This window comes from Phyllopteryx taeniolatus, chromosome 11, assembly GCF_024500385.1.
Source record: "Phyllopteryx taeniolatus isolate TA_2022b chromosome 11, UOR_Ptae_1.2, whole genome shotgun sequence".
Lineage (NCBI taxonomy): Eukaryota > Metazoa > Chordata > Actinopteri > Syngnathiformes > Syngnathidae > Phyllopteryx > Phyllopteryx taeniolatus.
Window position 1 is genome coordinate 15,430,926 of NC_084512.1, and position 26,469 is coordinate 15,457,394.

Consider the following 26,469-nt stretch of genomic DNA (forward strand, 5'->3'; position numbering starts at 1 on the left):
AAAAAAGAAGAAAAAAGGGAATATGAGGTTGAGAGGTTGTTATTGAGTGTGTCATTTCAAGGAGGCACCCTGAGAATTACGGTGTTGAAATGTCTTATACCCACAATGCCATTGCTGTTGCACAGCACCACATCCATCTTCTTGGTCACACAGTTTTCCGTGCCCTCCGCGCCCTTCTGCGATATGCTCCTTGGGCCTTTGGCGTCGTCATGGCTGCAGGGTCGACGGCTCGCAGCATCCTCAGCATCCCGAGCGTCGTTCGACTGGCTGACCCGCTGCCTCACGTGCGAGCCTTCCCGCAGAACTCTCATCTTAATGCAGCTCCCAGCATTCCTCAAGGCCCGGACAGCCTCCAGGTGGGTCGCTCCCTGCATGCTGAGACTGTTGACCTCGAGGGTGACATGAAACTGATATAAATCAAGCCTTATAAATTACACATGAATATGGATCCTACAATTCAACATGATCATTTCTATTTCCACCGCAGGCACTCAAGCATTTTGATCTGCGAGGCCAAATATGTAATGCGTGCATCGATCCGGATTTTCCGTCTGTTGTTTTTCTCATTTGACAGTGAAACAATTTCACTTATTTATTGGCTTGGTCATCGATGGAAGCTGCAGCACCTTAATCCCTTCGACTGTACTTTAGTGCCCCCTATTGTTCAGAAGGAGAACGAAATCAGCATTTCTCCATAGGCACATGCATGTTGTTTACCTTTAGATGCATATAGTACAGAAAGTAAAGTAATAAATAAGTAAATAAATAAATACATTACATTAGATTTAAAAAGAACAATCATTACATATAACTATAAGAAAAGTAACAATAACAAAGAGTTGGAGCAGGAAGCAAAAGTAATTACAATACCTCCAGTAATCTGTCTCCAACATGGACCCCTGCTTTTTCCGAGGCCCCCCCTTTTGTGACTCTGGAAATAAAAATACCCTGAAAGGTAATAAGCACACTTGAGTGAAAGCTGAGATTAATCTGCTCCCACAGAAATTGATTTCTTCCAGGTAAACACGAATCACCCTAGGCGCCTTGTTCATTTCTTTGACATGATTCAGAGTGGGGTGGGGGAAGTTAAAACAAAATAACAGTTACAATATGTTGCAGGAAATTAAACGGCTTCAGTTTGTTATTTACCAACCTCATCATGGTCTTTGTAAGGCAAAGAACCTTTCCCACCAGCTATGCTTATACCGAGACCGTCCCTCTGGCCAGTTACTTTGATCTGTAACTAAACACAAAACGATATAAAGAATTATTATCGAAAATACAGTGGAACCCCGCTATTCACGGAGGATAGGGACTGGGCCAGACTGCGAATAGCGCAAATCTGGGGCTAATTGACCGTCATTATACAGTAATTGCATTGCTTTTTATTCTTTTTGGGGTTTGTTTGTATATCCCCCAGAAAAACTTGAATACGCAGGGATAAGCTGCCAGTAAGCATTTTTGGGGTTGCAACAACAACAACAATAAAAGAAAAAAAATGAAAATAAATAGGTGAATCTGCAGGTGCTTATACTGAGAGTCAAGTTCAAGCACTAAAGCAGAGCAAAATAAGCCAATAGAAATGGGAAAGCAGCAAATTGCTTCCATCAGAATGCTTCCCTACAAAATGATAGCTACTGCATAATGATGTGACATTGAAAGGAGGTACAGTACCCCTAATGGCACTTGTGAGGTGAGCGATTGATGAGGAGGTGTCTGCAAAGCAGGCTTCAGATCCCTGGCGATGGAGGGGATCTTTGAACCGTGGGCAGGGTCTCCATGGAGACCGCATCCAGCATTGACAGCTCCGTGCGGCTGAAATTTCCCTCCCTCTCGAGTACCATTTCTGTGATGGCGATATCGACGTGGGGAGCTATCACTCAACGTCAGCTGACTCGCAGCATCCTGCTGATAAGCAATGAAAAGACTTTTTGCCATCGAGGTACATCTCCGCACCCCCGTATTGTATTTTGAGGTGACAGCAGAGCCCAGAGTGACATCAAAAGTGTGTGCAATCACAGAGTATATAGAATAGATAAAATTGTACAGGGGTGCACATGATGGTTATATGCAGAGGTTTCTAATATTTTGTGTGTAAAGATAGACACACCTGAGCTGGTTGTTCCCTTTTCTTCGCGTGGTGACCCCACACACTTTCAGTGACTGGGAGGATGTGGACACCCCCATCCAGACACACCTTTGCTGTGTTGCCAATGCCAGGAATGGCCCAGTTTTGCCAGCTGGTCTTCTGGGATGTGGTTGTTTGATGGGTTCTACTCTCCTGGAGCGGATCAGAAGACACCACCTGCTGCTAAAATGTGATTATTATGTTATGATCGGGTTCAGCTGGTTGATTACAAATTTCTAAATGCTCATTTTGCAAATCCCTGAGGAGCTGTCACTGAAGGACACTTTCTCCATGGTGATTGCTGGTTGCAAGGACTCTGCTGACAAGTGACAGTTTAAACCACATTTGATGACAGCAAATTGATGTTTTACTTCACCAGAGCGTCAGAGTCAAGGCGCTATAAAATCTTTTGTAGTCCTCTCAGGATGATACTAAACAGACTTAAAAATTGTATTAATTAAATTATTACACTACTCACAAAAGTTGAGCTTGCAGGTTTAATTTCAGTATGAAATGAAAATAAAAATTGAATTTTTTTTTTTTTTTTTAGATTTACCAGAAACACTAGTTGTGTTTGCAAAAATGTATCAGGTTAGAACATCCTGTTTGAAGCCTCACAATAATAATAATAAATTACACTTATATAGCACTTTCATAGGCACTCAAATACACTTTATAACTGGACACACTATTCATTCACTTCACAGTCACACCTGGTGGTGGTAAACTACTTGTGTAGTCTCAGCTTCCCTAGGGCAATCTGACAGAAGTGTGGCTGCCACTCTGGGCCTACAGCCCCTCCACCACCAAACATATTCCTTCGACACAATGACAACGTGCACTTGGGGAGGGATACGAACCGGCGCCCCTCCGCTTGCAGGGTGTACTCTTACCCTCTGAGGCAGACCGCCTACAAGCAAGTGTCGTCTTGGTCTCACGGCGAAACATCATGATAAAGAAGATTCTTAAAAAAATTCTTATGGAACCAGGAAATTTATTGGGTGATTCTTTGATCATATTTAGGCAAACAGTTCAAACACGTGTTGATAATTTGGCATTCTCCTGTTAGAGAGCACCAAGTTGGCCAAAAAGTACTGAAACATTAAACAGTTCAACATGTACGTTCAACATTTGTAAAGGTGGTCAAATTACAACAAGTCCACCTGAAAAGGTGGTCGTGCATTTGAGGTTCCTCCTGAAATTTCACCAAAAATGCCAAATATCCCTCACTTTTTGTAAGTAATGTACGGAGCCCCCTTGGTGCCAAGGTATGAGAAAAATAAAATTCATTGATAATCTGTTCCCTCAGTTTAGTAAACCGTTCCCTCAGTTTAGTAATCTGTACCCTCAGTTTAGTAAACTGTACCCTCAGTTTAGTAATCCGTACCCTCAGTTTAGTAAACTGTACCCTCAATTTAGTAATCCGTACCCTCAGTTTAGTAATCCGTACCCTCAGTTTAGTAAACTGTACCCTCAGTTTAGTAATCCGTACCCTCAGTTTAGTAATCCGTACCCTCAGTTTAGTAATCCGTACCCTCAATTTAGTACTGTGTTTAGGAAACACGCAGGCTAATTGTAGCCAGTCCTGCTAGTACTGCTATATAATGATCAACCCCCTCGAACTACAGCAATATTGCCTTTCAGTTGAAAAAATGGGATGTAGGATATATCACGACATGACAATTTATACACAGAATTCACACGAGTAAGAATATAACATACAAATACAATTTACTTCACTTGACAGATATACGTAGGTATACGGAGCCCCAGACATTTACTAAACTGAGGGAACGGATTACTAAACTGAGGGTACAGTTTACTAAACTGAGGGTACAGATTACTAAACTGAGAGTACAGTTTACTAAACTGAGGGTACAGATTACTAAACTGAGAGTACAGTTTACTAAACTGAGGGAACGGATTACTAAACTGAGGGTACAGATTACTAAACTGAGGGTACAGTTTACTAAACTGAGGGAACGGATTACTAAACTGAGGGTACAGTTTACTAAACTGAGGGTACAGATTACTAAACTGAGGGTACAGTTTACTAAATTGAGGGAACAGATTATCAATGAATTTTATTTTTCTCATACCTTGGCACCAGGGGGGCTCCGTAGTAATGCATATTTTATGAGCATTTGTGGGTTGAATGTTTTTTTTCTTTTGTTTGTTTGTTTGTTTTTTATTGAGGATTTAAATGTAGGTTCTACACTCCTGCTATAAGCGCATTGGGAATCCTTTCTCAGACATTTTCTCTACTGTTATCATAATCATTGAAAAGTGATATATTTCATGCCTGGAAAATATTAAGAATATAGTCACCCTATCGGTACCAGTAAAGCCTAATCCATCTTGAATTTTCATTGCAGAGTGTGGAGGCAGGATGCCTGTTATGTCTGACATAATTTCAGTAAGATGCAGTGTTACCCACTAATGGATTCAACAAAGAGGAGGAACAAAACACAGTACCGAAAACAAAAGGCAACAGTATGAAACATTTTCTGTCCCTCTTTTCTCATTACAGTATGTGAGTGTTTATTACTAAAGGACAAAGTGGCTGTACTGGATTCTTGTTTGTGTTCTTTGTATTCTCATACTATTGTCACAAGGAAATCATAAATTTTTGTCCACCAAATCAAATCAATTTTCCTTATATGTAGCTCCACCCATACGAAGTAATATACACTTCGGGTGGGATTGGTTAGGGTCTAGAGTTGGGTTGGGTTAGATTTGGTTAAGAGTCAGTGCAAGGGGGTGAAATGAGGTTAGTCGTTTTGACTAGGGGTCAAAGTCATATTTAGGGTTGTGGTTAAGGTTAGGCTGGAGTGAGATTTATTGCAAGTGGTTTTTTTAGGGCATAACCTTTTCTGCCCCCTTACTCTATAAAAAAAAACACGCCTTGGCATAAGTTCCTTCACGTAGACATTTTATATCATATCAGATACACTAGGCAAAAACTATTTAATTAACTAGCGATAGCTCCAAGTGCCTAATTAACTTATCAGCTAACAGCTATGCAGTACGCACCATTACAAGACACACAGCATCGAGCAATTCAAGGAGGCATTGCATGGAATCAGTTTAGTGCCAAAAAGATTCACCACTTTGCATTAATCAGTACCCAAGAAGTAGCTCTCGATACTCACAAGTCACTCGAGTAGTTTTTTCTCCTGTAAATATTTGTAGGACTACATTTTACTTTTACTTGAGTCATATTATTCTAAAGTAACAGTACTCTTACTTGAGTACAATATTTGGCTACTCTACCCACCTCTGCCTACAACACACCACTGTTGGTAACGTCCAATCACTAAGTCCCTCTAACCAAACAAAGTTACGTAGTGAAGTTCGTGAACTGCATTGTTTGATGGAAACAGGGTGTGGAAAATCATCTCATTCAAACCAGGTGCAAAAAAAACTAAAATCCCTTGACTGATTTGCAGCATGTATATAATGAAGGTACAAAAGAGATATGCTTGGACAAAGTAGATTCATTGGCGATTTAATTAAAAACATGCAAGTGTTGGTACATGCAGGGTGGACAAGCTGAGCATTCCAAAAGCATGAGCAAGCAATAGACGAAGGCAGGAAATTATCAAGACGACACTAGATTGCTTTATAGATGTATTACTTTGGAATTGTATTATCTTGTTTGACTCTTTAAATGAAATAGTCCCAGAGATATTAAACCCTGTTAAGTCTTGCATGATGAAAGTCAAAGTAATTAAAAACATGACATTTAGTGTTGCACTCGTTTTATTGATCAGTGGTTAAAAGCCATTCGGAGCTCAAGGTTCAAGAATCTCTTTAAGATTCGAGTTTGTGCAGTTCGATCTGGAAATAATTAAAAACAAAATTAAAAAAAAAAATCAAACACTTGATGAACCTGGTCCACAAATCATACACTATAAACCTATACCTATAAAAGAAAGAGATTGGAGGGAGGTTGACAAGTGCATTATGGTGGAATTTCCCAAACTACATTTTTAAAGGATGCCATTGTTGTTTCCTTCTGGGTTGAACGTCAACCCTATCAACCCTCCACTGTTTTTTCTCAATAGTACTATTGAAAAAGCAGGAAAAGAAACAGCTGTATTTTGGCATCTATTTTGACGAACATTACAAAGCAGTGAATTGTATTTTGACATTGGTGAACTGAAGTTATGTGCAGTCATTCAAACATTTCAAAAAAGGCTTCAAGGCCATCGTACTCAATGACATTTCAATGGACTGAATAAGACATGCGTGAATGAGATTTTGCTCATTTTGATTTGTAAAGAACAAAAACCAAGTACCAAGTCCAAAAAGAAAAGAAAAATAAAACTTTTAAATTTGCTATACATTTCTATTTACATTGGAGCTGCCAAAAAGTATAAAAGTATTCACATGAGACTATACAACAATCCTTAATCAGTAGATCCAAAACATACTGCTTTTATATGCCCAGAATTGAAAGAGAAATTCACCCAGTGTTTAAAAATAGATTTAGAACAAATACATATTTAAAACTGTATTATAGAGATTTAAAATAATATTGCAACTACCTAGTTGTTTTTCTCTCTTTAAAAAAAGCATTTTAAAACGTTTTTAAAACAATTTCATATGAGCATTATTGCTGTGGATGCGAAATAAAAACAGGAAGGCACAGCAGCCCTGAGGGAGGATGAAGCCTGACAGGCATTCCCGGGTTCAATCACAGGACAGGAAGGCCACAGCAGGGTTTTCCGGGTTAAAGGAAGATTTAGATTTAAAAAAAAAAAAATATATATATATATATATATATATATATATATATATATATATTTTTTTTTTTTTTTTTTTTTTTTTTTTTTTTTAAATGGAGGGGGGGGGAAAAGGGGGTTGTTGGATTGTGCGGGACAACATGGTGAGACACAGGAGGTAAAAACATAAATCCAAAAAGGTAAAAGTATTGGTCACACAGAGGTGGTCACATTGTCTGCCGCATTATTGACCTCGTTCTTGTTTGAGTCCAGGGCTTTGGCGGCATTCAGGTCAATGCGGAGGTTCTCTGCTGCTTTCTTCATCGTTTTCAGCTCGCCCGGGTGGGGAGTGGCGCGGCGCAGTAGCGTTCCCTGGAAGGAGGATGTAAACTTGTGTTAATGATTCATATGCAGCACTTGGGGTCAACATAAGTGGTGCTGAGGCACTCGCAGAGCCCAGCGTATAAGCCAGTTTGACTGCGACCACTCACATTTGCATATACTGTTGCACAATCAAGTATGAATAAATGGTTTGTTAAAAAAATATGAGTGGTGAAATATACACTCAGGCCACAACATTAGGTACACCTGTATAATTTAATAAGTTGGCCTTACAACAGTGGCAGTTCTAAAGTGGCATTTTTCTGTCAAAAAAAAAAAAAATCATAATATTATGAGAATAAAGTAATGATTTTACCAGTCGTAGAAAGTAGTAATGTGCCTCACAGTTCTGAGTACCCGGGTTCAAATCAAATGTTCTCCCCGTGCCTGAGTGGCTTTTCTCCGGGTACTCCGGTTTCCTCCCACATTCCAAAAACATGCAGGGTAGGTTAACTGAAGACTCTAAATTGCCTGTAAGTGTGAATGTGAGTGCAAATGGTTGTTTGTCTATATGTGCCCTGCAATTATTTGGCGACCAGTTCAGGGTGTATCCCGCCTCTCACCCAGAGTTAGCTGGGATAGGCTCCAGCACGGCCACGACCATAGTGAGGCAGTATGGAAAATGGACGGATGAGTAGAAATGAGGGGGAAGAAAAAAAAAAGTCATATTATGATAGAAAAATGTTACAACAAAATACGGAATATTAAAAAAGTGGTCTTTTTTTCATGAAAAAGTTGCATGTTAGGAGAAAAAAAGTTTAAAATAATTTTACAAGAATAAAATCGCAATATTGCAAGCATAAATCCTCAAATCACGGCACAAAGATATTACAGTCACAATATTCAGAGGATAAAGTGGCATTAGTGTGAAAATAAATTATTAATCCCATGATTGTAATGTGATGGCAAGAAAAGGTGGCAAGAAAAGGTGGCATATCATACAATTTTTATATTACAAAAATTGTACTCATCAAAATGCAGGTGTACTTTCATGCTTGAAATATGATTTTAATCTCATAATAAACCTTTTTTACTTGAATGAATATTTGTTATTCACGTAAAATTCAAACTTTTTATCCTTGTAATGGCATTACTTTATTCCCTTAATTTTTCGCAGTTCATTTCCATGCATGTATTCAGTTTTAAATCAGTGAATAATGCTCGTCTATCGCTACCAAGTTGAAGGACAGCACACAGGAGGACTCATTTGCATTTAACAGAGAGAGCTTGTCTGTGTCAAACAGACTGATTTAATATACAAAATGTTTTTTGTCCACATCTTGCCATTGAGTTCAAAACTCTTACCTTTTCATCATCTTCCTCCTCGTCATCATCCAGGAAGTGGATGGCGCTGATCCTGTTCATGGCTTTGTTGTCCCACGTGTCATCTGCCATGTCATTCACCAGGCTCTCTAGAGCTCCGAAGCGGGCGAGATTATCAGAGCCTGCGGTCGGTTATTTATGAGAGACAACACAATTTATATAAGGGTGACATTGAGACTGAAGCAAGCGAATATTTGAGCAACTTAAAATCGATACACATTTGTTGGCCTTTTGCAAACTCATGTAATGAAAGCTGTCGCTCTTCATGAGACAACGCAAAAACTGCCAGATCACAGTTTCAAATCCCGGCTTAGTCACGATCTTACAGTGACGCAATCTTCCCTGCCCTCCACCCTCAACTTCCGCCTCACATCATTGGCCGGATTACAGTCATGTCTCAAACTTCATCTTCCATGTGATATCTTATTCTTTAGGAGGAAACAATCTCTTTAAAAACTTGAATCACCAAGAGGATGCATAATGCTGTGTTTGAACTGTTGTACCCAGCAGCAAAAGAGTCAGCATTGAAGCATATCTCTATATCGAGCGTGCGAGCTTTAAATGGAAGCAAGCCAGCTGCTGCTAAGCCTCTTTAGCTGTCCAATCTACCACATTTCGGAGTAACATCGGCAAGAAAGGCCTCAAGGGAAAGCGCAGGCCGTGATCCCTTACAGGCGCCGTCATCCTATACAGGATACACTCATGATCAACAGATTCTACCAGGAAGGATCAGAGGGGAAGAACAAGTAGTGGGCGTCTATGTTTTAGATCACAGGAACATGAGAGAGGAAGATGAGGAGGATCACTCAAATGTAACAAGGGAGACTGTAATTGATTGTACAATTCAGCTGGCCATAAGCACATAGAAATTAAGCAAAAATAACAATAATGTCTGGCGTAAAGCTGTAAACCTATCCAAGCCACTTGGCAAGAACTATGTGTACCTTTGTTGTCAGACTCAAAGGGCTGTTGGGGCAGCAGCACACAGGTCAGAACCTTCTCCCCCAAATCGGGGTCCTCGTCGGTCTGAAAGGTGAGGAGGGGCTGCGACTGGTTTTCCGACAACCATAAAGCTTTCAGGCGAAGCGTGGTCAGAGACATGGGTAAGTGGGCAAGCCTGGTGGGGATAAACAGCACAACTCAGAAAAGCAAAGAAATCATGAAGTATATTCTTGATGTCAATTAGAAGATACATGCAGGTTCCATGCTATTTGCTTTAAAGTTGTGTGTAAACATTCTCAACACACAGAGGTGCATGGTGTACATTTTTCAGTATGTTTTGATTCAAAACTTGGACAAACACAGAACCAGAGCCAATAGAACCACCACTAATGGTGAGTCTTACTATAGACAGTAGAAAAGTGTGTTTTCTCTGTTGTCCCTACAAAGTGATCACTGATGCGTGAGGAACACTGTTGGATGTGACAGATGATACATGGTATATTGTGTACAACATTTGACATAGCTATCCCAATAATTTTAAAGGATAACAAAAAAAAATAAAAAGAAAGAAAATCAGCAGACTGCTAACTCAAGCAGGTAAACACACCGGCAATCAGGCCAAGTTTCAGCAATATCCTTCACTTCCAGTCAAAATCAGCAAAGGCCTATTTCTTACATTTTTCTCTGAAAGTGTGCTGAGTTGTTATCCTATGGAGTGGAGTGGAGTGTTAGCGGTAAAAAGAGAACAAAGAAAGGCCACGGCCTGGGTTTAGCCTGCCGACCGTTCGGACCTCTAATACCGGTTCTTTTATTCTGGTCGAGGTGATTCTTCAATGAGCAGGCTGGATGAAAAGTTTAACAATTTATTCAAAAATACAGAGTCAAACAATAAGGTTGGTGAAGGTTCAGCGCTTAGGTCTTCCGCACGCAGCGCCATCAGCTCTGGGCGGAAAAGACCCCAGAAGTTTTTCATCATAGTCTCTTATAGTCGAAAGACTGCTTCCTGTCGTGACGTCATGCAGTCTTGGACCGATCCTAGCTTCATCTTGGTGTCTGGGTATGTTCGGAAATTCAGTCCGACACTCTCACTGTGCCCTGAGATGGTACTCAATAGACAGAGCCCGCTCCATTTTGTATAAGTTTACTAATGAATGTGTTGCCCATTGGCAAGGATACGTCAGCACGTCCACCATGTTGAATGTGTCAGTTCTGCTTGTGCCGAACGGCAAACTTCAACAACGCCCCGAGTTTCCGAATGTTCTGGGGTACAGAGAGCGCAGCTGGAGTGAACTTCCCAACGTACTGGACCCTCTGTTGATATTTAGTGCGGGTGTTGTATTTGCGCGACTAAGTGTAATGCAACTAAAACCCCAATTCCAATGAAGTTGGGACGTTGTGTTAAACATAAATAAAAACAGAATACAATGATTTGCAAATCATGTTCAACCTATATTTAATTGAATACATGAGAAAGATATTTAATGTTCAAACTGATAAACTTTGTTTTTAGCAAATAATCATGAACTTAGAATTTTATGGCTGCAACACATTCCAAAAAAGCTGAGACAGGTGGCAAAAAAGACTCAGAAAGTTGAGGAATGCTCATCAAACACCTGTATGGAACATCCCACAGGTGAACAGGCTAATTGGGAACAGGTGGGTGCCATGATTGGGTATAAAAGGAGCTTCCCTGAATTGCTCAGTCATTCACAAGCAAATATGGGGCGAGGTTCACCTCTTTGTGAACAAGTGCGTGAGAAAATAGTCGAATAGTTTAAGGACAATGTTCCTCAACGTACAATTGCAAGGGATTTCATAATCTACGGTCCATATCATCATCAAAAGGTTCAGAGAATCTGGAGAAATCACTGCATGGAAGCGGCAAGGCCGAAAACCAACTTTGAATGCCCGCGACCTTTGATCCCTCAGTTGGCACTGCATCAAAAACCGACATCAATGTGTAAAGGATGACACCACATGGGCTCAGGAACACTTCAGGAAACCAATGTCAGTAAATACAGTTCGGCGCTACATCCGTAACTACAACTGCAAACTCTACTATACAAAGCAAAAGCCATTTATCAACAACACCCAGAAACGGCGCCGGCTTCTCTGGGCCCGAGCTCATCTAAGATGGACTGATGCAAAGTGGAAAAGTGTTCTGTGGTCCGACGAGTTTTGGAAATTGTGGATGTCATGTCCTCTGGGCCAAAGAGGAAAAGAACCATCCGGACTGTTATGGACGGAAAGTTCAAAAGCCAGCATCTGTGATGGTATGGGGCTGTGTTAGTGCCAATGGCATGGGTAACTTACACATCTGTGAAGGCACCATTAATGCTGAAAGGTACATACAGGTTTTGGAGAAACATATGCTGCCATCCAAGCAACGTCTTTTTCACGGATGCCCCTGCTCATTTCAGAAAGACAATGCCAAACCACATTCTGCACGTGTTACAACAGCGTGGCTTCGTAGTAAAAGAGTGCGGGTACTAGACTGGCCTGCCTGCAATCCAGACCTGTCTCCCATTGAAAATGTGTGGTGCATTATGAAGCGTAAAATATGGAGACCCCGGACTGTTGAACAGCTGAAGCTGTACATCAAGCAAGAATGGGAAAGAATTCCACCTACAAAGCTTCAACAATTAGTGTCCTCAGTTCGCTAACGTTTATTGAATGTTGTTAAAAGAAAAGGTGATGTAGCACAGTGGTAAACATGACCCTGTCCCAGCTTTTTTGGAACATGTTGCAGCCATCAAATTCTAAGTTACTGATTATTTGCTAAAAACAATAACGTTTATCAGTTTGAACATTAAATATCGTCTTTATAGTGTATACAATTAAATATAGGTCGAACATGATTTGCAATTCATTGTATTCTGTTTTTATTTACGTTTAACACAACGTCCCAACTTCATTGGAATTGGGGTTGTATAGGTTTATGAGATCCCATCTGTAATGGGATGTATCAAACAAAACGTGTATGCAGTGTTGTTTAAGCACGCAGCCAGTAATTTCTACCAGGAGTGTGCCAAGAGTGATTTTCTTCCCTGATTTGCTCGGCCAACTACCATAAATGTGAAACTTCTTCAATATTTTGAATCACAAACCCTGGAAATTGTTATTTTTTTCCAATTAATATGTAGGGTATCTCACATTTCATGAGATGTTAAAAATAGCTACAATACCCGTGTACCCCGCTTCAGATGTACACACTATGGACAAAAGTGTTGTTACAAATAATAATCACAATAAGAATATAATAATAGTAACAGTAATAATAATAGTAATCACAACTAGAGGAAGTGAAAATATGGATGAACATGAATTGGTCATCTCTTTGTAGATTCAAGCCGAAGTAAGGCGTCTGCTCAACCTGATTTATCAACTGATTGTCTCAATGCAGCTGTCCATACAGCAAGCTTTTTACGAATAGGCAGATTTTTGTATTGTGCAGGATTAATGCTGGGTGGAGGCGTTGTCGTAGCGGCTATTTTTGTAAATGAATGCTGGCCTTTGTTAGACAGCAAAATTGGTCAATATGAATCGATGGCAGCCATAAAGTGGACTCTACCAAAGATCACTTGCAGGTTCATTTGTGATTAATCACACCAATCTCTAACGACTACATGATTGCAAAATGTTGGGAGCAGCTGAAACGATGGCTTGATCAACCTCCACGACCATACCAATGAAAGAACAGACCTATTTCCCGAAACATCAAGCACGTGCAGCTCCGTGGCTTGCGACAGCTCCGATGGTATCCTCGTCAGTCGGTTCTCTCGCACACAGAACACATTCAGCCCACTGCAGCCTCCAATCTGGAGAACAGAAACAATAAGATTAAATGAAACCAGCATCCTAGGAATCAAATAAACGAAGTCTAATGTCGTGTAAATGCGGGGGAGAGCATCGGTTTGTCGATTGAGAATAATGGATGTTAACTTGGGCTCGCTTCAGCAGGATTTGACCATTTTTTTTTTGGGTGGCGGCTGGCTCCTGCGTTGGGCCCTGTTGGTGGCTGGGGCCCCATGCTCTCCGGGGGTGATGGGGGCGGTGGTCCGGTCCCTGTGCCTCTCTTCTTGGGACTGGTTGGGGCACTTCGGTCGGGCTTGGGACCTCTCTGGGTCCTGGGTGGTCGGTGGCGTCCCCCTGGTTGGATCCCCTGCTGGACGGGCTCGCTGACTAGCACCCCCCCCTCTCTTGGTTAGTTATTGCATGTCCTCACCGGGTGTGTCTCCCCCTAATCTACCGTATTTTCACGACCAAAAGGCGCACTTAAAAGTCTTAAATTTTCTCCAAAATGGACGGGGTCGCCTTATAATGCGGTGCGCCTTGTGTGTGCACGAGTTCCAACATCTATAAATGTTGTTGTGTGATGAGCGCACCGCTTGGCTTTTTTTTTTTTTTAAGCATTTCCTGCCGACATGCTGCTTACACAGAGGAAAATACGGTCGTGAAAATACGGGACAAATAACTGTTGTAATGTTACATGTGTTCAAATAGCTAGACTACCTCACTGTTGTTCTGCTGTGGTTTTCCCCCCTAGTCCCCTTGTCCAATTTGTCCCTCTGTCTGTCCCCTAAAACCCTTTTCTGTCTAGCTGCATTTTCAATAAACATCAGAATAATAAAAAATAAATAAATCAATAACCAGAGGGAGTATTTTAAACTCCCCTGTTGCACAGCAAAACTGTTCCAGCACAAAGGCATATGGATCAAACATTCTGCAAGGCCATGCAGCTGAACAGGACAGGTTTAAAGAAAAGAGAATAATGGATGTAAAATATTTTAATTCAAATAAGAAATAAGGGAGAAAATCTATTGGGAGCATTTGAACACTTTGCCCCTGAAATAGCAAAGGCACTCTCGTCCAGTTAAAAGTTGAGTATTGCAGCAGTGCGACCTAAAATTAGGAACAATTAGGCCTGCACTTGATGAGCCATCTAAGCTGACAAGTAATCTATTAATCTGCTCAAACGAACTGCATCATGTTAAAAGGTTAAATGTGAGTAAAATGCTTCAACAAAGTAGATTATTGTCAAAGGTAAACATTCTGGCAAAGACCTCATAGTGCCAAACTGTTTCACTCAGTTGAAAGCCAGTGAGAGAAAAACAAATAATCAATAGGATCCATAAATGTAGACCAACAGTCAAGTAGCTTAGCTAAGCACACATCGATGCTGTGCACCATGGTTACAATGCGAGCGTTGATGTCCTGCAACGACCACTTTGAGAAAACAATGACAGTGACATCATTGTCGAAGGCAAGTGTGCTATTATGCTTCTCCAAGCTCCGCATCATTAAGACACAAGACCATTGTACGGTGTCCAGAGGAGCCTCTTACATAGTGCCACATACAGTACATAGTGCCCATATCAGAAACCGCCCCTGAATGCAACACTGGGTTTTATAATTAAATACATTTACCTGCATAAAACATCAACAAGTGTGTTTGATTAATGTTTTGCACATTTGTTCTGTCAGCTCTTCCTGCCGACACTTAAGGATAAAGTAAATAGGATGACGCATTGATAGTTTATGTTTGAAGACAAACCTCTTTGGGCAATGACGTTAGCAGGTTTCGGTCACAGTTGAAGTTGGAAAGCCGCTTCAATTTCCCTACGCTTCTTGGTAAGCTCTGTAGGAACAGCAAATAATACAATCACGTGTTTATGACCCGACCACATCCCGAGTGCATCTTAATATCTTGTAGCGTTTACAGATTTGTTATTTGATAAGTGAATCAATTGTATCATCGCCTAACAGTTTAGTATAGATGTTGATCTTTCACTCTACTCATTCAGCAACAAACAAAAGAGACACACAATAGAAAACAGTCATGGAAGATAGACATCTCTTTGCCTTTCACTGAAAGTGTGAGCATTATATGCTTTTTTTAAAGCTGCAAGTACAAACAGTGTTTTCATTATACTTCAGCAAATACAGTATTAAGTTCCAAACAAACCTGTATTTGATTTTCTGTAAGCACAAGTTCAGTAAGACTTTTACAGTTGCCAATGCTCTCCGGCAAGTAAGTCAGCCTATTCTGATCGGCTTTCAGGATAGATAGATAGTGTAGTTTTCCTGTGGGAAAAGATAAAAAGTGAATAAGTCTTTGTAACAACGTAGAGAGGAGCACAAGTTGACAAAGTTGTTCAGACAAGAGAACTTTACCAATGGTTTCTGGTAGAGCATCAATGAGGTTCTGCGACACCAGCAAGTCAGTGAGTGCCAACAGGCCTCCCAGCTCCATTGGAAGTCGCTCCAGTTTGTTTTCAGACACATCCAAACATAATAGGCTCTTCATGCTGCCCATCTCCTGAGGTTTTTTTTTTTTTTTAAATAAATAAACATTTGAGTTTTAAAGTTTTTTCAAGTGAGATGGCCGCTCATAGCATTAAACTTACGTAAAGCTAGTTCATTTGAGAAATTACAATGGCCTCTCGGAAGTCCTCAGAATTCATTCATATAGGCTGTTGACCCGATTAATTTTCCGTACTTCATTTTCAATACTTAAAACAGAATTAATGTGCTGTATAAATGATACATTGCCATCACAAAACTTAAATATATATTGTCCAAGTAATGTTTAAGTAACAGTTCAGCATCGTTATAACTGCCGTGCAAGTCAAATAAGAAATCCGGTATTGCCGAAAATAGTGGCCGAGGTGTTTAGTTTGCAGTACTTAACTGCATATGGCAGAGGTCTGCATTTGTAAAAATGCATGTTTTAAATAATTTTAAATAATGTTTCGCAATACAAAGAATACACTACATTTTAAATTAATTCAAACTCTGAGAGTCTCTGAAACTCACAATGTTTCAAAATGTTAGGTTCTAAGGGTCCACTGCATGCATGTTAAAAAATAACACCAAAACTACTGTTGACTGTGACACAATTCTGCAACCCAGATTTAAGACACTTTATAGGACGTTTATCCTTTAAAAAATGTGAATGAAAAATAGAAAAAGAATGTCAAGAACTGGACATAAATTGCATGATGAGCTTACCGCAGGTATTTCGGCCAACTGGTTTCCATCCAGCCACAAATCCTTTAAACTGACAAGACAACCTATTGTGTCTGGCTGTGTGGGGGAAAAGAATGTCACAATGGAATGAGCGAGCAAAAGGATAAATTGACAACAAAAGTGTTTTATAATAATCAGATCTCATTATTTACTTGATTCATTATTTCAACCATTTAAGTATTATTGCTATTATTGCATTTTTGGACAATATAAGGAGTTGTCTGTGGATTTCAGCACACAAACAAAAATGCAACACAACAGCTACGTTACTGCAGCTTGCTTTTGCCTCTTGTGCTAGTAAATCACTCACAATCACAGGATTTTGTTCACTCACATAAGATTACACCCTAAAACCCAAGCTGGAAGCAGATGGCCCCTTCCCATCTGTGTGATAAGACGGGGGAAGCTGTTCTTAAGGAATTCTAATCTACTCTGATGTGATGACAGCAAGGAAATGTAGAAAAGTTCCGTGTCAGAGAGTAAAGATTTCCCAGAATTCACAAAGAAACTTACCAAACTATATAATTCATTATTCCCCAAGTCAAGTTCTTCCAGTCTGTGGAGCAAGGACAGTGAACTGTGGATATAAGGAAAATACATTATTTAGAGAGGATATAAAACAATTAAAAGATACCAAAAAGTTGACTTGCAAAATGGATTGAATACTCACTCTGGGAGGAAAGTCAACAGATTTTCTCTAAGTTCTAGAGCTACCAAATTGGAGAGGCTGCAATGACAAGGCAATGTTTATGTAACACCTTCAAATTTCCACAGCACACATAAACACTCAGAGTGCTTTTAAAACAAAGAGCAGAGGAATTAAGTTGAGCCGCAAACAGCCATAAAAGACCTCTTTCCCATCTTGATGTAAGGAACAGGAAGCATTACGGAGGCGTGTCCCATCTTATCGCAAACAGCAGCAGCCTAAACAAGCGAATCACTTAAACGAAGAGCAAAATGTCTTGTGCGCCATCGCAAGAGCGAAGTATAGTACAGTGTTTATCTTTGTACAGTGTTTATGTACTGTACATCATGTACTCTTTTCACAATCGCAAACTTTCACTCACACCGCACAAAGTTCATCTTCGTGCTGCGTTCCAGAGAGATTCCAAGGTAGTGTTCTGAAAGCACTTGTTACACTTTTGCACATTTGACTGTACCACTCTAAATACTATACCACTATAATTTGCTATACTGCCTACTCTGACAGCAAATTCTGTTGCTGAAAATCAGCTTATACTCATGACAGGACTAAAAGCACTTTAATACTCACATCTGAATTAGATGTTAATTAAACCAGGGTTGATCAATGAGATTTGTTTTGCGGAGACATACTAAGTCTGATTCTGTAATAAGCCAACTGCTTAATGATTCAAACAAAGTCTTCATGTTTTTGCCAGAGATTTTTCATCAGGTGAAACTCCATGATGTCATCCATAACCAACAACATCCATTTTATCCTCTTCGGAAAATTAAAAATATGTTATTGTGTGACTTTTTTCATTAGCCTCGCCTCTTGATGATGAGCAGCACTGGACGCGCAGTGTTACGCAAGCTACAATATATGGAACATATCATGGGCACATACGCCGTACCATGAGGAACAAGGTGCAGGGAGATCACTTGACCTTAAACTGAGTGCTATATTTCATGGCCGTAATCCTTGCAGACTGCACAAGCACATGTTCTAGATAAATCAATAGATGAAAAAAAGGCCAATTTCTTTTTTTATTCAATATTTAATTAAATGCAAGTAGATTATATCACTTTGGGTGTATTTGTAGATTTTAACAAATGAGTATACCAGATAGTCAGTATAATTTTTCCTAAAGATTCCTTTAAATGCGCTGAATTACATTAATCCTTTGCCAATCTGAGACGTACGGTATTATGTCACACTATGTATTCTTGACCTATGAACTAGAGTTTTGTTGGCCCAACATGCCTTACCTGCGTAAAGTAAACAAGTCAATTCAAATATACAGTATGTTTGGCTTAGCTGAGTCAAATATACCATCAAAACAAGCAAAACAATTATTTGGTCCATTAATGTCAACATCAGTTCTTTAAGGTATCAAGTCTATGATATTACATGTTTCATTAGAGTTAAATACAGCTGAGGCCCTAACGATGAATGCCCCTGAGGTCGGAAAATAAAAATCTGAATTTGACCAAAATTCACGGACAAAACTTTTGAGCTCAAATCATCGTCATGCATTATGCAAGATATCACAATACTGCACGAGACCTCAACAAGGATCAACTCCGCTTCATTTTTGGCTTGTACGCAACTCATTTCAATAGAATGGACTGACATTATGCATGACTTCAAGTGAGACTTCAGTGTACCGCTCGAGAGCGTAGTTCAGCTAGTATCAAATCATGTTTTGCTTTTTCTTTGGCTTTATGTTTTTCGACTCATTTATAAAGGAAGGTAGTACAATGGGTGTTGAGAAGAATAAACTGTATATGTGAAGTGAGCAGTAAGATTCAAAGCATTAAGCCTATAGTGGCACCATACGCACTGTTGCTTGTTATCAAAGTTAAGGTGGAGTGTTTTATTATCTATTATTAACAGTGGTCAACTTATGTTTATATTTCTGTATGACAATTGAGATGTGTGAGGCACAGAGATTATCATCAAATGTGAATCCTCCATTGTTTTTACATTTTACGAATACCATTGGATAATTTATTTTTACAACGTAGGCATGTTACATAGAAATTGCCTGTACAGTTAAGAAAGGTTTTATGGTTGTGACAGTTTGACAGTTTCTATTCCTATTTTCAAAATTTAAAAAAAAATTCCATGTCTGAGCAAATTGGTCATAGAAAAACTTTTGTTCAGAATTAGCAGTTCCACTGTATAAAGGGCAAAGAAAAAAAAGTACAGCAGGGTGAATGAGGGCGTCTGGAAAAGAAAATCAGGATATCATTGACATTTTGCTACAAAGGTGCTCGGATTTTCTTGCTAAATCCACCCTCTAAGAGCCAAAACTCAATTTCACTTAAAAGTCCACCTTTCCATTAAAACATCCCTTGTGGCAATTTGACCCAAAAGTGCATAGTTGTGTTATTAAATCATATTATACCTTGACAAGGGGGTTGTCAGACGGGCCTTTTCACAACATGCTGATTATGTGACATCTGACAAACTTTTACTTTTAAGAGACAAAACAATGAAGGAATGGTTATACCAGCATAAATTTAATTTAAACTAGATTGCTGTGAAATTAGCAAAGATACAGTATGTTCCTAAGAATGTGGTAAAATATAAGCAATTTGGAGTGAGGAGCAGCTACATTATAGTGTGTTTAAAAAATGTCTAAGAATGCAAAACAATAAAAATGGGGAAAGAGAATTTTAAAAATAAATTTTCTTGCTCTTGCTACAGAATTGTTTTCACTATGTCAAAGTAAATACGACATATTGGTGCAGTGACTTACTTTCCAATGTTATCTGGTAGGACTTGCAATGAGATGTCATTGATGGAAAGGCATGTTAGATTCCGGAGCTCTGGAAAGCTTTCAGGTAGCCTGGAAGAACATTGAAAGATGCAAAATACTAAATACTCAGCATTATTCTGGCATGCGCACCTGATCTAGTACATGAAGCACCAAGCAAACAGTGGTATCTCATATGAGGCAATAAAACCCATTCGCTCTGGTCTCCTAATGGGCTATTATTTACATATTTTCTCCCTTTCTAAATGTGCTTGCTTACCATTTCTTCCAAACCATTAGAGATCATCAGGCTTTGTCATTATCAACTTTACTACAGCAGCTCTAAGAACAGCCAAAACGCTTGCCGTGGTCACGCAACAACAATATAATGTGTTTTTCATGTCCCATTTCTCCAAATTACAGTCAAATTACCTTGTTAATGGATTCCCACTGAAATCTGCCACTTGGAGGGCTTTGCAATGTGAAATGGTCTCTGGGATTTCCATAATATCTGCACACAGGAAGAGAAAACCATGTAAAGCAACCAACATACAAGTAAATGGCGATGATATTGAGTGCTTGAGCAGGAGTCAACAACAAGATGCCCACGATGCCCCGAGACGCCCCCAAGGAACACATGAATTGCCCTCGGCCCTGTTCTTATTAGCTCACCAGTAATATGAATGATTTCTTTTTCTTGTTACTACTACAAAAAAAATAAAAAAAATAAATAGCGCGACTTACCAGGGAGCTGCATTTAAATTTTTTTGTTGCTATTCTTTGGTGTAAATTTGGAAATGACACTATTGAAAAGAATAATAATAATAATAATAATAATAATAATAATATACTGCAAAGGTCAGTGTTCCTGGAGACAAGCTAGCAGGCCCAATGATGATAAGATGAGGACCCCTACCTCCAAAAAAAGAGAGAGAAAAAAGAAAACATGGAATGGGAGAAGTTGTTATTTCAGAAGTGTGTATCAAACAGTAGCCCTTTACATTAATCAGTACCCAAGTAATTGCTCTTAGTTTAAAAAATGTTGTGACCCTGCCCTGACTTATAATGTAATCAATCACATTATCAAAATCGACATTACACAACTTACCATTTCGCGATACATCCAGCTCTACCAGTTGCATGAAGTTGGCTATTTCTGGAGGAATTCTCTGGATCTCATTATCACTCAGGCTGAGTTTTCTTAGCTTCACCAGCTGAAAAAATGGCTGTAAGGTTTAAAAAAAAACAACAACATATTTTTAGTCAAATGATGCTAATGAAGAAACACAGCCACATTGAAACGAAAAAGAAATATGACAATGAAGTTGACGTTCTTATTTTTTTTTTTTTTAATATTACGAGAATAAAGACGAAATTCTGAGGGATTTGAGAATTGTTGTTGGAAATCTTGATTGCCATAAGTTAAAATACGACAAAAAATTAAAAAATTAAAACATTTTGAAAAAGCTTCTGTTTACACTGCAGTATGTTCCCAGCGGCCACGGCAGCCCCGTTTCAGACCAACTGGAATGGTCATTAAACGACATGGGGGGATGGGATGGGAAAAGGTGACAGGTCAACACATGACATGACACGCAACTGAACCTGACAGGATATAATAGGGTGTAACACAACTTGGAGGAGGTCTGTATCAGGACAGGAAGCATATTTATTGCCAGGCGGGAACTCACAGTCGCCGCCTAAGACTCTTCTAACTCTAAGCCATGTTTTTTTTATCTATAATACCCGCCGTGGCATAACTGTTAATTTTGTGTGTGCGCACGTGCAAAAGAGCGAGAGAGAGAATAATACACTTTGTTCTCGTAGCTTTTTGATTTTTTTTTTTTCTCTTAACCTTGAAACTTTTTACTCACTGTAACATTTTTCCTCAAAAAAATTGTACATTGTGAGGTTACAACTTAATTCTGATAATATAACTTAAGACTTTATTTTTGTAACAACTTTATTTTTTCAACTTCACAACTTGATTCTGATAACATTTAAACACTTCTTATAGACCTGTTTACGCATAATTCAAATGCTGGGATTGATCTACAGTATTAGATAAGATCCAACTGTGTAGCCTTAGGCACAGTACACACAAAGACAATCAGCCTGTTTTTGTGCCGATTTTGTCCCTTCCCAACCAAGCACGTCAAATGCCAGACAATCTTACCTCTTATAACATTATCCTATAAGATTGTTCTTAGCTCTGATGTGGATTTGTCACCATTTTAGGGTCTGAAACAGGTCAGGGCCGACAATCTTCAATAATGAACAATTCAATATTTACAACCAAAACTCTTCATATGTGTGGGGAACGCCGACTTCTCCAGAGTCATGACGCTGAGAATGGTGACGTGAAAGAGAATATAGCCAATCAAGAAGCACCCAAGACTGACAAACATGGAAGCGACCATAAATGAAAACAAAAATGTCTTACCCGATGTCATTTTATGTATAAAAGTGGGTTCCCCGGAGAGCAAGCAGTATTTTCCAAAGCAAGTCGTTTTTTTTTTAGAATATCGCCATTTTACAGGGCTCTTGGCTCCAGCAACTTTTGGGAACACTCTGGAAACATCAGTGCATATCCGGAAGTGTTTCTTCTTCTTCGTTTTTGTGACATTACATGTGACCACACAAGACTTCGAGATTGCTGGTGCTATAGAATCTTTGGCTGTGTCCGAAATCACTCCCTGACCACTGACTAGTGCACCATATAGTGGTTACGCCATTTTGTAGTGGTGTCCGGAATAATTAGTGATCAAATTATATATAGTGCACTCAAAATTTTCCGCAAACCATTGCAAAAAGTAGCTAATAACTGATGGCCATTAACAGAGTCGTGATATACCATAATGCATTGCATCTTCAGCGAAAGAATGACGGGAGTTGATGGATCGCAGACGGTAGTGAATTTTTCATATAAATGTAAGTAACTTTCCAACAAAGCTTCATTTGTTGGCATTTTTATTGCAATGTACAGTTAAACCATCTTGTTTTAATAATGTGCTTTTTTTTTTTTTTTTTTTTACCTACCCCAACAATCTACGTTGTTAATGTGCAACAACTGTGACATCATAAACAGAGCACCATAGAGTGTCCGAAAGCTTTTATGAATGCACTCACTATATAGTACAACCCTAACATGGGGGGTAGGGAGTAGGGAGTGAGTGAATGATTTCGGACACAGCTTTTGTGTGCACGGTCTGCTGTATTGCGATTAGGGATGTCCCGATCCGATCACTGATCAAAAAGAATTACACACACTATATATTTAAATCCAAGACACACATGATTGTTTTAGAAATCGCGAGCTGGAGACCCCCATTGACGGGGTAGCTACAATTGCCATTCAATGACGGGTGGGATTTACCTTCAAATAATTAATATTTATACACAAACTCCATAGTAAAACATACAGGCAGGTAATATAACAATACTCACAGGCATATATTCTGACTAATCTTTGAAAACTAGTTAATGTTCTAATCGCTATATTCTTCTTCTATTCTTTTTTTTTTTTTAGTACAAACATGTAGCTCCAAGCATGCATCGCACCGCACTGCCCCTAAGAGGCCAAGGCCCGCACAGCATTAGTATCAGATACATTAATTTTCCCCCTTGACTGTCTGACATGAAATCAGACTGAAATTTTCCTGTTTTAGGTCAATTAGGATTACCAAAATTATTTTTATTTGCTCAATTTAAAGCTTTATATTTTCGATTTTTTTATATTATTTCACTTGCTCCTAATTTATTTGTTTGTTGTTCTTTTAAATATTAGAAGTTTAGTTTTGCTAGTTATATGTATCAGATCGGGACGCTGTATCTGGAGATACTTAAAATCAAAGACTCGGGTTAAAAAAAATGTGATTGGGATATCCTGAGTTGAGATTCTTGGAGCACACCACACACAACAACCAAAAACTGTTGCATGCCGGATTTTTCATCTTTATGTGTCGCAAATAAAAAAATATTTTAAGAGTGTAAAAATATTTGTGTGAACCAGGCCTTAGGCTGCCAGTTGTAATTCAAGTCATCAGCTGTAGAGTTAGCTCTCATGCTACATCTTGGTCTGCCTTTAGATACAAGGCAGTTTCGATCCAGCTCACCCTACAGAAGTTGTAGTATACTCAAACCTGACTTCGGTGCAATTGAGTTCAGTTTCCACTCTGTGACAGTGTGAATGGTTTTCTGTCTCTATACAGTATGTAGTGTAGAAAAGAGTACCGTAGAGTATGAGAACAGTTCTTAGATTACTATACAGGCCAATTTGTGACCTGCGTTGGTCACAACTTGGCCTGTACAGCCATCTATTAAGAACTCAACTGGGTGAGTGGGTCTCTAATGTGACCGGTGATTGACTGCCAGACAGATAATCCAGATTGTCGTCTGGGATAGGCTCCAGCTCCCCGTGACCCCGAACAAGTTAAATATATTCATTTCCTTTGTTTAACCAGGTAAAGCAATTGAGAACAGGTTCTTATTTACATTCCCGACCTGAAGGCAATTAAGGATTCAGTGTCTTGCCCTAGGACACTTCAGCAGTGGACAATCAGAGCCAGGATTCAAACTGCCAACCCTTGACCCGCTCTACCAACGTAGCGACCCATAACTGGATGATGAATTAAGTGCTGTAATGTCATCAGGAAGATCCTTCTGTTGATTTGCAAGAATGTTTGTGATTGATGCCTTTAGAAAGCCCAAAGAGGAGATTTACGGATGTGGTGAGGTCAGGTCTGCAGATAGCTGGAGTGAGAACAGGGCTGGAAGAGGATGATGGAAGCGTATGTTTTGCTGTGGCCATCCCTGAAGAGGATTAAGTGGAAAATGAAAGAAAAAGAAGTCTACAACTGATGAAAATTACCGGTCCAGCCGGTTTGCATGAAATTGAACACATCCATCGATCCATCCATTTTCTCAGCCGCTTCTCCTCTCACTCGGGTCGCGGGCGTGCTGGAGCCATCATCGGGCAGGAGGCGGGGTACACCCTAAACTGGTTGCCAGCCGATCGCAGGTCACATACAAACAAACAACAATTCGCACTCACATTCCCACCTACGGGCAATGTAGAGTTGTCAACCTACCATGCATGTTTTTGGGATGTGGGAGGAAACCGGAGTGCCTGGAGAAAACCCACGCAGAATCTGGGGAGAACATGCAAACTCCACATTGAACCCCGCTCCTCAGAACTGTGAGGCAGACGCTCTAACCAGTCGGCCACCGTGCAGCCAAATTGAACAAAATTATTCTAGTTCCTGTTGTCAATGCAAACCTCTGTGAAAACATCTTGTTCTTCCATGTATCAAATCAACCATTCGCCTAAAATGGCTCCACTGAAGAACTCCATTCCCTACAGAAGACAAACCTAAATCTGTCTGTTTTGCATTGCATTTTTCTTTCCAAAGCAAAAATGTATGCATCAAGAAAGAAATATACAGAAACCGAAACTAATTAAGAGCTAGAATCGACTTGCACGGAGAGGAAGCCAACTGGCAGGCAAATGTAGTTAATACATGCACATACTTGATACAGCTCACTAGAGCCAGCAGTCTCGCCCACGGTAATGGTTTCTGACAAACGAGACAGTTTGGTCTTTTTGTATTGTCCTGACTCCTTACTCAAGGAGAGAGAATTGTAATTCCTCAGTGAATAAATGCATGTTTGAAGGACAAAACAGGTGTGTCTAAGATGCGTGTTTATGACAGTGAGTATTGGTGAAAATCACAGAGTAGGTATCATATAAAAAAACAACCATGATGCATGTCAATATCTTAAGATATATTCTTTGTATTCTATGTTATCCATGAAAGACATACTAAAATCTTGATTTCAACACTTCATGTTGATGGCATTTCAATTAAGGAGCACCACCTCCAGGAGACAAGAAGTACAGTACCGACCCATAAAGAGATGAAAAACAGTGGAATTACTTTTGACCATCTGCATACAAAAATATTGATATTTAACTTAGAGTGTTGATAATTTATCACAAGCAATAGTCCATCCATCGATAGATTTAATTTCGCTTAGCTGAGGTCGGGTCGCGGGGGTAGTAGCTTTAGCAGGGAAGCCCAGACTTAAAGCCATAGTGACGCGATCATTTGTCGTATAGATATTTTGTCTCACCTAGGAATGGCCTTGATCGACTATGTGAACAATTATTAATGTATTAATAATTTTTTTATATTTTTGCAGGGAATGGAAGAATCTCTGACTGAAGGTTTTCACTCCAGTGTTGTATTGAGCAGAATAATGCTCCCCTGTGGAGTTATCTCATAGTGGGGGTGTGCATGGCTGAAGCTTTACTTTCTTCTACAATTTTGTTGAACATTGTGCTGACTGATATTCAGGAACAAAAACAACATTGTTACCTTATCTTGCCATCCAACAGATATTAATTTAATATCATATTAATACCTTTTGATGGGTGGCCTACTAAACGTCGATGACTCAATCATCAGAAGAGGTTGCAAGACTAATCTCCTTTTCT

The 26,469-nt window shown here is 39.5% G+C and overlaps 1 protein-coding gene across 12 annotated transcripts in view; it reads right to left on the reverse strand.

Annotated features, from left to right (window-relative positions):
- lrrc1 (leucine rich repeat containing 1) overlaps positions 1 to 26,469 on the reverse strand; it is a 42,736-nt gene that overhangs the window by 3,558 nt on the left and 12,709 nt on the right. For 4 of the 12 annotated variants that reach the window (XM_061789273.1, XM_061789276.1, XM_061789269.1 and 1 more), the window contains 18 exons: positions 21,082 to 21,199; positions 20,406 to 20,484; positions 19,977 to 20,066; positions 17,201 to 17,257; positions 17,044 to 17,107; positions 16,513 to 16,587; positions 15,676 to 15,820; positions 15,467 to 15,585; positions 15,056 to 15,139; positions 13,204 to 13,319; positions 9,504 to 9,676; positions 8,542 to 8,681; positions 7,108 to 7,227; positions 2,111 to 2,311; positions 1,675 to 1,908; positions 1,154 to 1,243; positions 871 to 948; positions 105 to 407 (listed from right to left, as the gene is read on the reverse strand). In XM_061789273.1, coding sequence (XP_061645257.1) covers positions 105 to 407; positions 871 to 948; positions 1,154 to 1,243; positions 1,675 to 1,908; positions 2,111 to 2,311; positions 7,108 to 7,227; positions 8,542 to 8,681; positions 9,504 to 9,676; positions 13,204 to 13,319; positions 15,056 to 15,139; positions 15,467 to 15,585; positions 15,676 to 15,820; positions 16,513 to 16,587; positions 17,044 to 17,107; positions 17,201 to 17,257; positions 19,977 to 20,066; positions 20,406 to 20,484; positions 21,082 to 21,199 — 2,286 coding nt within the window. Of the gene's footprint in view, positions 1 to 104; positions 658 to 870; positions 949 to 1,033; positions 1,055 to 1,153; positions 1,244 to 1,674; positions 1,909 to 2,110; positions 2,312 to 5,620; positions 7,228 to 8,541; positions 8,682 to 9,503; positions 9,677 to 13,203; positions 13,320 to 15,055; positions 15,140 to 15,466; positions 15,586 to 15,675; positions 15,821 to 16,512; positions 16,588 to 17,043; positions 17,108 to 17,200; positions 17,258 to 19,976; positions 20,067 to 20,405; positions 20,485 to 21,081; positions 21,200 to 26,469 lie in introns of those variants that run through there. The other 8 variants (XM_061789271.1, XM_061789270.1, XM_061789272.1 and 5 more) reach the window with 8 other exon arrangements.